The 15,985-nt window shown below is 51.6% G+C and overlaps 1 protein-coding gene and 1 long non-coding RNA gene across 2 annotated transcripts in view; one reads left to right on the top strand and one right to left on the bottom strand.

Moving 5' to 3' along the window:
• The window catches only part of LOC125756359 (uncharacterized), a 277,981-nt gene that overhangs the window by 120,652 nt on the left and 141,344 nt on the right, over positions 1-15,985 (top strand). The gene's annotated exons all lie outside the window — the stretch shown is intronic.
• LOC119376262 (BTB/POZ domain-containing protein Tiwaz) overlaps positions 1-15,985 on the bottom strand; it is a 127,800-nt gene that overhangs the window by 63,514 nt on the left and 48,301 nt on the right. The window contains exon 2 of the mRNA XM_037646170.2: positions 6,882-6,968. Coding sequence (XP_037502098.1) covers positions 6,882-6,968 — 87 coding nt within the window. The remainder of the gene's footprint in view (positions 1-6,881; positions 6,969-15,985) is intronic.

Genomic DNA, 15,985 nt, shown 5'->3' with positions numbered 1-15,985 from the left:
ACCACTAAAGAGGAGAAAAGGCACTGGAAAACAAGCATTTGAAGCGAAGGCAGGTAATAGCCCAAAAGTAGCCAAATAGCCAACGACAAGAAATCCCGCCAAGTCCACAAAAATGTAGCCCAATTTGGCTATTTATAGCCCAACCTGGCAACCCTGCTCTGTTCGCCCACGCCGCAATATAACGAGAATGGGAGCCGCCCACTCCGAGAGAGGGTACGGCAAGCGGTCCCGGGTTCGCTGGCCCTTCGTAGCTTTGGTCATCGTCGGGGTCGAGAGTGGTTTCGAACCCATGCTGCCAAAAGCAGGCCTCTCTGCTGCCGCCCCCTCGTGCAGAGATGGCATGGGGAGAAAGTACGCCTCCGGCTCGCAGGGGTCCCGCGGACATGAGACGTGCTATTCTGCAGGCCCGCAAATGAAACCCTTGCTCGGAGGCACAGCCGGCGGCGGCTCGCCGTGCTGCTGCTTCGGCAGTCGCCCGCCACCGCCCCGGGGCGCGCATCGGCCGGCGCATGTTTGTTCGCTTCGCCCGACTCGGAATGCGCCCCGGGCGGCCCCGGCGCGGAATGCAAGCGTATGTTGGCCGCCCGAGGGCAGATTCGCTTTTACGCTCTCGAGCCGGCTTTCGACCACGCAATCGGCGCGCGGCCGCCGCCATCGCTCGTGGGCTGCTTTTGCCTCCCTCTCGTAAATTGTGCTGTGGGCCGGGATGGAACGAGAGCAGCGAAGATGAAGAAATAAGCGAAAAAGAACCGATGAAGATATCCACGGGGCAGCCCCGCGCGGATGGAAAAGACCAAGTTGAAAGAAATGCAAAGGGCCGAGGCGATGCTTCGTGAGGTGCGGAGAGATAAAACTTGCGCTGTTTAGCGATATCAAAAGGTCAATTAGTAGACCGAACCAACACTTATGTTTGAAGCCAGCTATAGCACTTCACAGTGAGGGAATAGACGATGATGAGGCCATAATGCGGTGTACCACAAAGGCGATACGTGCCCCATTGCTCTGCACGTTACTGCGTGCGCATATTTGCCACTATTATGGAACTTACGAGCGCGTAAAATGCTTATAACTACAAACGTTTACAATGAATTAACGGGAAAGCGAACTTCGCGTTTCCTTCGCTGTCGTCAACCGCTGTATGCTCGCTGCCATTTTAGATGCAGCCGGCGATCACGTGACGCCGAAATGACTGACCGTAACGACGATTACAGAAGGCACACGCTTTCGTCGTCGGTCATTGGCCGTGTAATGCCGATTGCACCGGCTCTGCTCACATAGTTCAATCAGTTCAAGCTTGCTGGCAACTTCGGCTCGCTGAGTGTTTAAGAGGGATACCCCCAAGAATCGTGGGGGGGTGGGTCACGTTTGTTGCCGAATAGTCCTGTCCGCCTCGATCGAGAACAGGTGCTCGTGCCGATACCTTCCACTGTTCTTCAAAAGCACTGTGTAAAAATTTTCAAAAGCAGAGTTGTTTAAGCTTGAGGTAGATCCGATGTCGTGTCAGAGAACCTGGCGGGTATGCGCCACAGAAAGCGGGTATGTGCGATAAGCAGCTCCTAGCATAGCATAGCCATGCATAGTATAGTATAGCAAGGTGGTGGGAAAGGGAAGTGAGGGTGAGGAGGGGGGAAAGGAGGAGAGACGGCAATATAGAACGAAATGTGAAAGAAAGAAGAACAAAGAATACGTAGAAAGAGATAAGAAAGATGACAGAAAGAAGATGAAGAAGTAACTGAATCTGCGTTCGCCAGGTGGTGCCGCTTGCTTGCTAGCTCAGCTGTTTGCTCAGATTTACACAGGCGTAGAACTGGCTTTAACTTTTTTTGGTGTGGAGATTTGCATAGTTTAACTGCTTCTTCCAAGGTGACACTGCTGGCACTCGTGCTTTTATAGTGCGTGGCCGCTCTAGCATCACCACTTACATCACTGTATAAAGAGATGTCTGGGCTGTCCGGCTTATGCCGGTTTCCATGTACGTTTTGTTGTTGTTGTTGCTTAGATGTATTCAAGTGTTCTTACGTAGTATGAATTAGCTTTCGTGTGATAAGAGGAATTGCCGTGGCATCGTAGCAGGTAAGATGTTTCGCTGCTATACGCTCGAGCACGCGGGTTCGGTTCCCGGCCACGGCGGCCGCGCTTCAGTGGGGGGCAAAATGCAAAAAAGGCACCCGTGTACCTAAATTCAGGTATACGTTAATAACCCCAGGTGGTCGAAATGAATCCGGATTCACCCTTTCGGCGCGCCTCATAATTTTACGTTGGTTTCAAAATATAAATCTGATTTTTTTTATGATAGCAGGAGCATAGGAATCCGTGACAACTGAAACTCCCAGGCGTGGTTACAAGTAGCTTGATAGCTAGCCATTTAATCATGACGTTTTTTTTTTTACGTTACAAATACTTAATTGGAAGCATGTAGCTCTCGGGCGACTGCTGCGCACATGTCCATGTAAAAATGAATCGGAATTGCGCTTCATATTCTGATATGCGTGTTCTTATACATGTCTCATACCAGTCTTCTGCTACGCACGCAAGTTCGTGGTCACGCATGTGTTCTGCAAAACAGCTTGTGGTCAGCGCCTAGGGATTCACTCCAATGTAGCTGCAGTTATCAAATCTGCGTCCAACCTTCTATGTAATATAAATGCAGGGATTCCGGATCCTCAAGTAACTCACTGTAGCTTATTGTGTAGGGAAAACACCCCAAATCTTTGGAGAGCTAACTGATTGGCGTTGCAGGCCTTTATATAGCGGTTCACGATCGCCACACGAGTCCTCGAGTGCGGGGATTGCGATGCGACCCCAACCGCACGACTTGGAGTCGATTCTTGTTCGAGGGCTTCGCGTGGAAGGGCGCGCCACATACATGCGACAAGTGTACTCTTTCCCCGCCATTCTGTCTCTTCATTCACTTCATCCATACTTCATCAACTGCCTTTTTAACCGAGAATCCACTGGGGACGGCTAACCTCTACAGATCCTCTTCTTTTTCTTCAGTGCCTTGAAAACAAACCTCGCTCTCTCTAATTAACACTTCACTTTTGGCGGCCGCGTTATCCTTCATCAGTCGGAACCTTGAGGGACGCCGCCACTCCGAGCGCTCGGATTTGTTTATCGTTGGTTCTACCAGCGAAATGGCGCAGCCGTCTGTGGAGAATAAACCTAAAGGAGAACGGGGCGTGCGGAGCGCTCTTGAACGCCGAACAACTACTTCCTCAGTACAGTCCACCGCTGTACGTATGCCTTTCGATCGGCGTGGCACACGAATAGCTCGAGGCGCGACAAGTATCAAAACAACGGAGGTGAATTAGCCCGCGACACGGTATTTTACCCAATTAAAGAAGCACGTCAATCTAAGAGGTGAACATTTGACATCTCAACACGAGTTCGATCTCGTTTCGAAATAACTCACAGGTCTAAATTGTTTTTGAGTCAGCATCCTATTTTGCTCTCATTTTTTTTTTTCGCTCACCGCATCAATCGTTTGACGATTAACGCGAACTGTGAAGTCCATAATTAACACGCACCTTTTATTTCTTTCGTCAGATTTAGAAGTTAGTGGAAGGCACTGGAATGCACCAAGCGGCGCGGCCTGAAATTACACTTTGTTCGCTGTATAGACTATGCTTCGAACATTATACGTATATAAAAGATTAAGAAAAGATGTCTGTAAAGAAAAACGACGGACTACGTCACTTCTGCGTTGTACAGGTTGGTTATAACCGTAAGTAATCTGTCATCACAACACGAATGTTTGACGCAGTGCACTTCGTACACGCTTCTCGCCTTGGAAGTTGTACAAACTATGCGAAATTTTAAAAGGAACTGCGCAGTTCTAAAGCAGCCTCTTCTGATGCATTCCCAGGCTATTCGAACTACACAGAAAAAAAAATAAAGAAATGAAAACGCTTTGAAGGGCTTCCCAAGTTAGTAAAATATATAGATGGCTCATCTGTGCCGCTTCGCTAACTTAACGGTTCTCGTCGACGGTATACGTGACTCTATGCATGGTGGGCGTCCGCTGGATCGGCCAATAGCGAGCGGCGAAGCGCAGTCGGCGTACGCGATCATTCTTTGGTCGCAGGTCAAGTCCCACCGGGTTGTCCCCTTATCAGCGCAGCAGCATGGACGCCTCCGTGGCGCCTCGGCGGCCCCAGACGACCCCCCTTTCCGCCCACTGCGGGAAGTCGTCTGGGCATCGCGCCGCTTCACGCACGGGCGAGACGTTGGGCGAGACGGCGACCTCCGCGAAAAGAAAACAATTAGAAAGTAGGCCGACGCTGACGTCTTCTCGGGGGGGGGGGGGGGGGGGGGGGCGAGGAGGTGCTCCACGTCGAGGCTCCTCGGAAGCAGCGCGACCCTTCGCGCCAGCAATTGTACACATTGTACACAACATGGTGCAATCACCTAAATATACATTTCTTATTAGACAGGCGCATATAAACTCAAGTCATTTAAGAGACGAATGTGTCATTTAAGAGACAAGTGTGGCTGCCCCTGTGTAACCTTTATTGCACGTTTTATAATTTTAGGCCGGACTTCCGAATGGCTACGTGTATTCTGCGCGCGCTCGCTGTGAAGCGGACGATTTTGTTTACGAAATTGACGCAGTGCACGCCTGTGTGATGCCTCTAAAGGCGACCGCATCTGCATAAAACGCGACAGCTGAGTTACCTCGCGAACCCATACTAACTACTTGACCTACAAGTGAAGCGCAATTGTTTGGCCCGCCGCAATACGATAAGGATGGTCTCGTCCTTTCCTACGCCAGCCTGACTAAATACAACACTGCCAGCTACCGAAACCAAAGACTATACGTTCGAGAGCAGTCCCCGCCAGTGCCAGATGTGGTGGGGGATGCATGCATGCATATCAGTAGCGGCGCAAAGCCAGCGGCTGCGCTCGCTCGCGCGCGGCCCTGATTAGAGCGCAAAGTGAGCTCTTCACCGAGTTGCATACCGAAGTTGTGAAGGCCTGCGATACCGGCCCCAGACACGCATCTGTATTCTCCGCAGCACCCCGCCCACGCTTGGCTCGCGATGGATCACTCGCGGGCAACGGCCGTGCGACGCCCACGAAGCACCGGTGAAGCGCGCATCGTCCCCGCGGTCGGACACTGTCTCAAACTGTTTGCAAACACTCGGGCGTGGGTCTCGTCCTCATGGGTTTGCGATCGCGCCACCGGCTGTTCTACAGTTTGACGCCGCGTCGTTGCGAATAAGAGACGGGTGAATTAGGTTGTTCCCACAGAAGCTTGTCCGCCACGCGCGGTCGATTGCCGGTCACTGGCTAAAGTTGTGGTAAAAGCAGGATTCTGTTAGCTGATGCATTATATAGCCCACTAACACCTTTGTAAACCGCTATATAGTCATTGGGCCAGTACTACGTATGCAAGCGCGTGTATATTGATGGACCACTGAGGGATACAGTGGAAAATCTGTAGCGTAGCGGGCGCAGAAGAAAAAAAGAAAGCAGAAATCGCCGCAGAAGGACATGGACCAACACGAATTTTCCTTACGTGAACTTTAAACGGCGCGAGTTCAGTAACGCATGGGCACGTTCTTCCTGTATCACCGTGCCTATATAGCGGCGAAAGGAAGCCACAATTTTAGCAATGGCCGATAAACGAGGGGGGTTTGTATAGACGTGCCGAGTTGCCGCTGGCCGTTTCTTGGTCGGCCGCTCTCTCTAATGAACTGGATCTCCGCGAGGCCAAAAGCGAAGCGGCCTGCCCGCCGCGGTCGATCACCGAGGCAACGACGCGCCGAGAAACCGTCTATTAGCCGCCGCGCCCGGGCTGAGAAGAGTTGCGGGGCGCTCAAGGCGGCACCCTCCCACAAACCGTCGCCCCCGGGTCCAGTTCTCCTTGTTCCGGACGGGTCCTCCGTCAAGCCTTTCCCGCTAGCACCTGCAGCGACGACGGCGCACCTCGGGGCGGAGAGGGCCGAGCTGTGGGCGGCGCCTTTCGCGCACCGGGCGGCAAAGCGATCGCGGGCCCCTGCTATTTTCATCCGACTGTTGGCGGAACGGTGCTGTGTTTGTCCCTGCCACGGGAAAAAAGATCCACGCATCCTCGTTGCCAGCGGTGTGCATGATGGAGCTGAGGGTGGGCTGGGCTGTCTACATTTAGGCCGCTATCGCCCAAACTGCTGACGCTAATCTCGACAGCAGCCAGGCGTGTGCTATCCACACCATCGATTAAAGATAGAGTGCGCTCGCGTTTCCGTCCACGCAACATGCAGCAATTGTGGCTGCAAGTATTTCGAACCGATCGAACGTGCTCGACGAATGCCTTTTAAAGGGACACCAAATAAAAAAACTATTAGTACGCATAACATTTACACCCATAAAGAAAAAGAAAGCGCACCCCTACCGTGAGAAGGCGCTTGGTAAGCCAGAAAAGTAAGAAAAACATTACGATGGTGCTGCCGCCTCAAAGTTCCCGCACCAGCTCGCCGTGACGTCTAGAATGTAATGACGTCTGCTAAGGACTATAGTTTTTTTTTTTTTTTCACCAGCGTCGAGTTAAGTATTTTAATTGAGTCAAACTGTACGTGACAAGCTTGAACAACTTTTACTTACAGTCGTAACGGCCGCGCTAGGAAAAAGCATAATCGAAATCAGTGCACGCGTTCGCACTGACGTATACCGGGAAAAGGGGCACTGACGCGCAATACGAAGACTCAAACTTTGACATTCAGTGCCTCTTTTGGTGATCACCCTGTTACAGATATATTAAATATATGCAGTCCTGAAAGAATGCTTTATCAGTCTAAGCTAATTAGCATTTCTCTTTCGCGTACTTTTCAAGGAAACAGCAAGAAGTGAGCCGTCTTCGCGCGCCACAGGATAAACGCTTGGAAGCGCAGTGATGTGCTTACCTTGGACTTTCGTTTGCAACGCTCCTCCTTAGGCTCTTTTTGGGAATGAAGTCTGTGAGCCCATCTTTAGGAACGTCCTGGAGGGGGCTGTACAAATACAGAGCGAGAGAAAACGGCAGTTATTAAACGCCAGTTTTGGCTTTACAAAACCACGTAAAATTCTACGAATACGGACATATTTTACAGCAGCACCACTGTAAAGCAGCCTGATAATCGTCAGCTCATTCGAACCTCCCACATATTCCACCCTATAACAGGAGGCCGAAATCCCATTTTGGTATAGGCTTCAGGTGTTGCACATGGTACGAGTTAGTTCAACGGCCCCATCGACGTAAAGCGTATACAAAAGGCGGCTTGAAATCATCATGCGCATCAAAGTGAGAATGATACAAACACTTCAACATTTATTCCGCAGATTCAAGACGAAACCTGACTTGCAGCGAATTATTTGCAGACTGCGATATCGGTATTGCTGCCTAATGGCCTCCGTGAACCGGCAACCGAGTATACTGTGCAACGCCTTTTGCGAGTAAGCGCTTTTCTTCTTTTTTCTTTTTTAACGAATTTACGCGGAATATCGATTTGCTGGCTGCGAAACAGATTATATTGCGCGGCGCTTCCTCGTCTCCATCACGCTCAGAGGAGGCGAATCGACACACCGCGCAAGGAGACACTAAGCGCGCGAAGGTCAGTTGCCATCGCGGATTATCGCCGAGCTGTCAGGACAAGAGGCAGGCCCTTCCGACGCGCGTATAGTACAGCGTCAGCACGCGCACCTGGCCGGGGCCTTGAGGCGCGCTCCTTCGCCACGGCCGACTGTCACAACACCGCGGCCGCCATTCGTATATAGTACTATATATGCCGGGAACGACGACAGCCTTCCACACGGTGACACCCGCGTCATTCGTCCGGCTTGCGGTCGCGATGATTTTGCAGGCGCTGTGTCAGGGGCACCTGTTCAGAGTCAGTGCCGTGCAAGAACAGAAGGAAGGTCCGAAAGCCTAGTTCCCTTGCATTAGGTTTTAAACCGTTTCGAAAGACTTTTTTATTTTTTTTTTTCGCCGGCGTCCATCGGCTTGTATTCGTGAATGGCACTTACTGAAAAGCACTGACTGAAGCTGCGGTATTGCAATGCACTTTGCAGTGTGTGACCTATAGCAGCAACACGGCTCCCACGATGATCCATCAAGGGAACAACGGAAGGTCAATATCTAGTCACTCCTGAATGACAGACTACCTTTCGCTAAAGACAAACGCATTGGTTGACGACGATACGCGCGGTAAGTTAGAAAACAGAGGGATGCAAGCACATTCAGAAGATCCTTTACACGAAGATTTCTTGAGGCAGTGTGAGCTATCTTTCCGATAAATAAAGGGAAATAAAAGTTGTATCAATGAAAAATAAAAAGCAACGCCTGCAAACAAGTGTTTCGCGAGGTACGAATCGGGATAGTGTTTTCACTCGGGATAGGCAAAAGCAACGAACCGAATGATAAAGATAGCGCAAGGCTGAGCTCGTTCAACTAGGATTCGGCCTCCAGCCAAAGACAAATGTATGAAACGGTTGATCTGTGAGCCACTTGAACATTTCTGGTCTACATAGGAACGAAAAGAAAAAGCGACGGATGCCATGCTGGACGTGCGCATTCATCAATATGTTTGTGCACCTCATTTCATGACAAGCCTTCTGCAGTTGGCAGGTACAGAACGGAAACAGGTCCTGAAATATGTGCGCGATAAGAGACCACGCGAAGATGCGCATTCGGGCCAGGCCATTAGGCACCATACCCGCTACTCGCGAGACAGCGGCGCAGCTGACGCTATACTGGTATAGTCGCCATCGCGCGGTGACGCACCAACGCAAACTGCATCGCGCGAATATTTAACTTCGCACGCGCCTTCGATCTATATCTCACGCTCTGAGAGCATCTTGAGAGACGGAAAAAATAAAGATAAAGCGGGGGGTGTAAAAAACGGCAATGTCCGCGTGGCCATTGGAGGACAGGGCCGTCCGGCACGCGCCTCTCGAGCCAGCGTCGAAGGCGCCGCGCATGGCACATCCTCGAAGAGCAGAACGGCCAGCAGCGGAGTCCATATTTCATCGTGGTCCACTCCCGCGGCCACAGCAGCGTCCTGTTCCGGAGCAGCTTCTCCCGAAGGAAAGGAGGGCCTGACCGTGTTTTACGGCGCCAGATCGCGCGCGAGGAGACCGGCGCACCTTTCTTTGGCCAGATCGGGTCGGCCCAACGCCGCCGGCCAGCGGCGCGAGCGCGCGTTTTCCTTTCACCGCCGCACAAGTAATGGCTATCGGCTGCGCTCGAGAGGCTCGGTGGCGCACGCGTGGTAGCGCGGAGAGCGTCAACACTTGCGCACGCTGCTCGCGGACTCGACAGGACACGAGTAGCGTGCGAGCGTCTTTTGATAGAACGTTTTCATCGTGGAGACGTCTTTTCGCCTGAAGCAGTCCCGTGCGAAATTCTCGTGAATAAGTTTCAGTCGCAGCAGGTGCCCGTCAGATTTACTGAATTCTAAAACTTGGCAGTGCGGGTCAGTCAACTTCGCGAAAAGGAGAAAGGTCGAATCATCAGGTCCGACTGTTGGGGTGTGCCCGTCACCTCACTCGTGTTTCCAGCAGTGCGGCCGAAACCATGAACCAGAATTACGACATCCGGGAAGTAGCGTGCCGTAATTATACGTGTCCTTGCAGCAGGGGCGTAGCCAGAAATTTTTTTCGGGGGGGGGGGGGGGGGGGGGTTCAACCATACATTATGTATGTTCGTGCGTGCATTTGTATGTTTGCGTGTATATATACCCAAGCAAAATTGAAAATTTTCGGGGGGGGGGGGGTTGAACCCCCCCAACCCCCCCCCCTTGGCTACGCCCCTGCCTTGCAGCACGCTACACGTGTCCGAAAGCATGTCCTGTTGGCGGGCTTTCGAAGCTACGTGCTTACGTAAAGTATACTTGAAGCAAACAACGGCGCTATATTCAAAGCCCCCATTGAGGTATTTTATTATTGATCTGCGTACACTGCAGGCCGCAGTATGGCCCAGGGAGGAGTGAGCCAGATCAGAACGAGTACAGTGATATAACATCTAAAAGGAACGGAAAGCAAGAAAAACACTAATTAGTCAAAATGCTTATTCATATCTTGCAAGACAACAGCCACGGTCGTTTTAAAAATAATGCCTAAACAATAATATCCAATACCATATAATACGATATTTAGTACATTATACGTATGCCATAAGCAAAAGTAAGACACGGTAATTAGACAAAATAAAAAAAAAACATAGCCACATTGCGATACATACATTTTCACAAAAAGCGACACATTACCTAAGGTGCGTAGTTACGAACAAACCATCTAAGTCATGTAATCGCCTAGCGGCAGTAAGATTTTGTGCTTCATGATCTTGGAAGCATGTTGCAATCAAAAATGGTCCCTGAAATAAAACCAAAAAAACTTTACAGCATGTTCCTGAGTCGCGCTTTTCGCACCGATAGTGGTACAAGATAAGGCGGGCTTGTTATTTGCATACTGTTCTATCCACTATTTCATGCAAAGAGAAAGACGACCTCTTTTTGTGCGATGTACCCGGGTGGAAATAGTGAAGGAGAGTCGAATCTGTTATATTTACTAAAAACGAACCGAATCGCCTTTCTATGTACCATTTCGAGCTGGCGCAATCTTTTCTTGTAGTGTATCAATTCCGTGAAATCCCGCAAGGTGCAGGAACGGTTCGTCCTGGTCCCCGGATCAAGACAAAGTTTTCGTGAATTTGGAAGCTATACTTCCTGAGAAATTCGTATAGATTATCCTAGTAGCTTTCTGCTACGAGCTGTGTGGATGTCAATGTTCCCCTTCATATCTTTGTGTGTGTGTGTGAAGGGGGGGGGGGGTGCGTGCGTGCGAATCGTAGACTTCCTAAGCATACTCTAGTTTTGATCTAGTATACATCTGGTATGCCAGAAGCTTGAGTTTGGAAGGCGCATGACTGAGTTTCCTTCTCAAGAAACAAATCTGATTGAATGCTGCAGCACAGCTATCTGGTATAGTATGTGATAACGGTCATGTTAGGTTATTTGTCAGAGTTACACCCAGTTATAAACCATGTGAGCTGTCGATCGATATAAACAGTGGCTTATCCACACCCGCCACCAGAGTACGCATTCTTACGATTTGTCAGTCAAGCTACCGAGCAAAAAAGAAGAATAAAAAATAACTCAGATGACTCTTTAATAATATCTGGGGTTTAACGTCCCAAAACCACGATATGATTATGAGAGACGCCGCAGTGGAGGGCTCCGGAAATTTCGACCGCCTGGTGTTCTTTAACGTGCACCTAAATCTAAGTACACGGGCCTCAAACATTTTCGCCTCCATCGAAAATGCAGCCGCCGCGGCCGGGATTCGATCCCGCGACCTCAGATGACTCTTTCACGCCTGCAGGTAATCGCAAAAAAAAAAAAAAGGGTGATTGGAGAAGCTATTACGACAACTTCGAAACGACGGTGACTGCGTACGGCTAATAAAGGAAAAAAAAATCCACCCCTTTTGGAGCTTTTTGGCTCCCTTTTGGCGACAAAAGAGGGCCGAGCCACCCCTTTTGTCAAGGGGTGGCTCGGCCGTCAACTTTCTCCGAGTTGAGATGGAGTTATGTAACATTCTATAACACAGCGGTTTGTGCCAGTGCTTGCGCTGAGCGGGCCAGAGCACCACAGCGAGAAGTAATTAATGCCCTTACAGAAGTAGTTAGTGCCATACAGTGAGTCGCTCTACATGGAACTCGAAACGTTTCACCAAAGCCACCGGCAAGTATACCGTTCCCCCCTCCCCCTTCCCTCAGGCACTTGTATACATGCACCTTCGGGAGCCCGAGCCGTCGAAAGCAAACAGTATCCCGCGGTGCGGCAAGCACACGCGCTCTCAAGCACGGACGCGCATATAAAGAGGCGCCACCTGCAAAATCCAGCGCGTTGCGCTAGCAAAACGACCGCCTTCCCCCCTTTGACGCAACGCTCTCGAATAGACTTTTCGAGGGTCGACCCAATAGACGTCAGCTTCTCACACATTCCCCCCGCCCTCCCGTCACGACGCGGTGTGCTGAGCAAGCTTAGAAAACTTAAACGCGCGTAAAAAAATTATGAAACGGGAGTGGACGCTAGCGGAGGATTCTCGCACACCCAGTGCAGCGTTCCTTGGCAAGCTAATGAAAGTCCGGCGCGTGCAATCAGCGAATCGGCAGCGGGGGCCCGAGGGGCGACGACGCTTTCATCAGCGCGTCCGCTCGTTTGCGCTCTTTGTCGCCTAGGGCGTCCATTATTGGCGCGAAAGTAGACCATGAGACGGCGGTGCACAAAGGAAGCCGATGACTGCGAAGACGGTTTTCCGCTTCGCAAACGAAGCGTCCCGCCGACGGCTGTAATTAAAAGACCCACCGCAGCCGCCCATCTCACCTTCCGCACTGCGCCAAGCCTCCCCCGCGCATCAAGAGGTGCACGACGAGAGGAAAGTAAACAGGCAGCGGCGCATCCATTTCTCGACAAGACCCGTATACCGGTCTGCGGTGTGCGCATAGTAAGATTCGGCACAGTTTGCTAAAGAAATGCCCTGTACTGTGCAGTGTCAACACTGCACATGGTGGAGCCGTAAGACGGTAGCGGCTGAATGCTATGAACGCGTGCTCATACGAGAACCCGTGCTCCGACGTACTATACTGCTACTAGGCAGTTTTAAAATAGCGTACGCAAAGCTTTGCGTCAGCCTTTGTAGCCGCTGCGCCGACTGCGCTATCCTCTTGGGTACCCACGTTATATTTTGAAAATAGCCTACGTACCCAAACAACGCTAACGTCATGAACCCTATTCTAAAACTGTTTATTGGTGGAATAAGGCAGGGGCGTATCCAAGGGGGGGGGGGGGGGTTGGGGGTTCAACCCCCCCCCCCGAAATTTTTCAGTTTTGCTTGCGTATATATGCACGCACACATACAAACGCACGCACGAACATACATAAAGTATGGTTGAACCCCCCCCCCCCCCCCGAAAAACATTTCTGGCTACGCCCCTGGAATAAGGGCATACGTGACTGCATGAGCATTGCGTCGCTGAACAAATCCACGAGTAGAATGAGAGCCAAACACACCGCTGCACCGCGTTACAGCTGGTCGTTTAAAACGGGGGCCGAAGACGAAACGGTTGCTAGAAGTGTTGCTCTGGAATAGTGCTGCCCAAATGGGGTTATCTAATTGTCGCGCAAAGCGGTGTAATCAATCATGTTGCTTTTTTTATTTTCAGCGGACATAATAAATTTAGACAATTAGAAACACTTTCCAACATGGTACGAAATACCACCCCATTCACCACACTTTGTGAATATGTATACGACTGCAAATTCTGCAAAAAAGAAAAAAAGAAAAAGAGAACCCTGTACCACATGGTACGGGAATGCACCAACATGCCTCTCTTTCCCTTTCCACCCCCCCCCCCCCCCCCCCCCCCAGTATCGAACCCAGTATCCACCGGCTTCTAACCACTCGACCACCGCTGCAGTCCAAAGATAACTTCTCGCCCCATCGTGGAGGCGTCGTTTTGCAGCGACACCTCCACCACACAAGACAGGCCTGGCTGACGGCCTCGCCCTGTTCACCACTTGTCGCTGGCCCATGACTGAATGCTAGTGTTTTATACATCACGCACCAAAAGTTAGGGGACGCAAACAACATGGCGTACACATAAAGAATGCAACACGTTATACAAACGAACACGAGCTAGGAGGGCTTGGGGTGCAACCGCCGCCAACGGCCCTGCCTGACGAGTTTTTTTCTGGGCGCCCAGATACAACGCCGGCGGGAAGCATGAGGCCAGCGGCAATCCCATCAGTGTCACGCCACACATGTATTGCAAGATAGATATACGTTCTGAACCGCGACACCCTTCTTTTCTAAGTGTAGCAAGTCAGCGTACCTAGCATACCTCGGGAGACGTATACGGTATTCTAGTTTTAAAGGATTGCTTAGAGCGACTGAACCCTGCCTGCATGCCAGTCAGAAGCGCCTTGGCGGCCCCGCTAGAGTTCGCCAGTGATGAGTCAGTGCTATCTGAAGAACCCTTATTAACAAAGCTCCTGTGAATGCTGCAAATATATTCTGTCCCCTTTTGACATCGATGACAGATTTCGTATTCCACGCATGTCTCCTCAAATGTTCCGCGTCATACTATAGCGTGTGTCCTTACTACATTTTCGTGCTTTCGTCTTTTTATTTGCTGCTTCAGCTTTACGCGCGTACAGTACCTATTGGGGAAACAGCGCGAAAAACAGGACAAAAGAAAAGAGGAGACAAACCAAGCCGTGGTTTGTCTCTTCTTTTGAGGAGACAATGCATCGGTCGAGCACGGTTCTTGAATTCAAACGCATAATACTACGTAAGCATGACTCTTGTTGCCAGTGGGAATAATAGGGGACTGCAATCAAGTCTCCGAATGAGAGCCCACATAGTTCATACGTTGCCCTGCGACGTAAAACTGAAGTCCACGGCTCTTTCAAGTACGGCGTCAGGTCTCGGCCAAAGCATCTGCGGTGCACCGCCTCTACCAAGCTTGCCACCGGTGGCGACCGCGGCGCTCGCGGACATCGTCTCCAGAGTGGCACATTCCATTAGCCGCGTCTGGGGCGACTTAAGCACGGGAGGAGCGCGTCTCGCTATGCGATACAGCTCGCGCCGGTCTCAAGGAGCAGCGCGGCGGGCGGTAGTAAAAAAGAACCATGAAGGGCTCGGCGATCCTTATGAACAGATTATGCTAATACGTAGACGAACGTCGGCCGGTCGACCGGAGTCACGGAGAGCGCGACACTCGGCGCGAGATGGGACGAAGCGATAAGGGAGCGCTTTCTCAGGATCCGAGCGTGGATCGCAGCCAGCGTGTAGAGCGTGCGTTCGACGCGCACAAAGGAGACACGCTCCCAATTAAAGCGCTCGAAGGCGTCCCCGGATGAGACACGACGCGCGGGCCATTTCTCGCAATTAGCTGCGTCGTCCGAAGGGGGCAGCGCCTCCGGCGGCCATTAGCCGGGAACGCCCGGGGCCATCGGCGACGGACGCCTGCGGGCTCAGTCGCGGCGTCGCCTCTCGCTCTTTCCTTTTCCAGAATTCTGCGGCGAGCCGCGGGCGATCGTTGCACAAAATAGTGAGTGCGAGACGTCGCCTGGCGCAAGAAGAAGACAGCTGAGTATATACGGCGTCGGGTTATAGCGAGCTGTGTCTCCACCCGCGGGGCCCCCGCAATGTGGCACTGGTGTGTGTGTGTGTGTGGAGGGGGGGATGACTCTGACGACTGCCCCCGGGCAACGCAGGCGACGCCATGGCGCGATAAGAGTGCCTTGCCACCCCCCGGGCGCCGTGTGTCAGGTTGGGCTAGTTTACCGGGGCGGGGGAGCGTGCACGTCCGCCCCGGGACAGCTGGTGCGCTGGAAAGTTTTTTCCTCTTCTCTGCGGCGAAACATGCGCGCGTGCCCGCAGAACACGCCGAGTCGATACAGCTAAACCACCGTCGCGGGCTCTCCGGGTCATGTAGGCGCCGGAGAAGCCGCGGGGTCTCCTCTGGCGGAGCGCGTCTGGGCCGCCGCCGACTCCGCCTGCGGCGGTCGCTTCCTCTGGGAAACGAGCTTCGAAGAACAAAAGACGCGTAGCTGAAGAGCAACGCGACCACTTGGGCACTGAACAGGCGCCGAAAATAACAATTTCGCGATACTGCGTGCATTTCGCGCGGCTGTGCAAGTCGCCGGCATCGGTCGGTTTGGTTTTCCGAACTACCCCACATAGTTTCCACGGTGAAGTGTCCCGCATCTCCCAGCTGATGAGTGACATGCTATTAAACGAACACGCGGGCGAGAGGAAATGAATCGTGCCTATGGCAACCGGAGACGCGAGAGCCCACGAATCAGTGAAAAAAGCAAGTAGCTGTCAAAGGGTATCCAACTTTCCGGGACTGCGGTATGGGATCCAGAGTTGTATATTTACTGTATGACAAGTATAAAACTAGGTGTTGACTACGAAGCTAAATAAATAAAATTGATGTGTCATTCTAAATTCTATCTACTTA

This window comes from Rhipicephalus sanguineus, chromosome 1 (assembly GCF_013339695.2).
Source record: "Rhipicephalus sanguineus isolate Rsan-2018 chromosome 1, BIME_Rsan_1.4, whole genome shotgun sequence".
Lineage (NCBI taxonomy): Eukaryota > Metazoa > Arthropoda > Arachnida > Ixodida > Ixodidae > Rhipicephalus > Rhipicephalus sanguineus.
The sequence above is the reverse complement of the archived record's forward strand: the minus strand, read 5'-3'. Positions and strand labels throughout refer to the sequence as shown.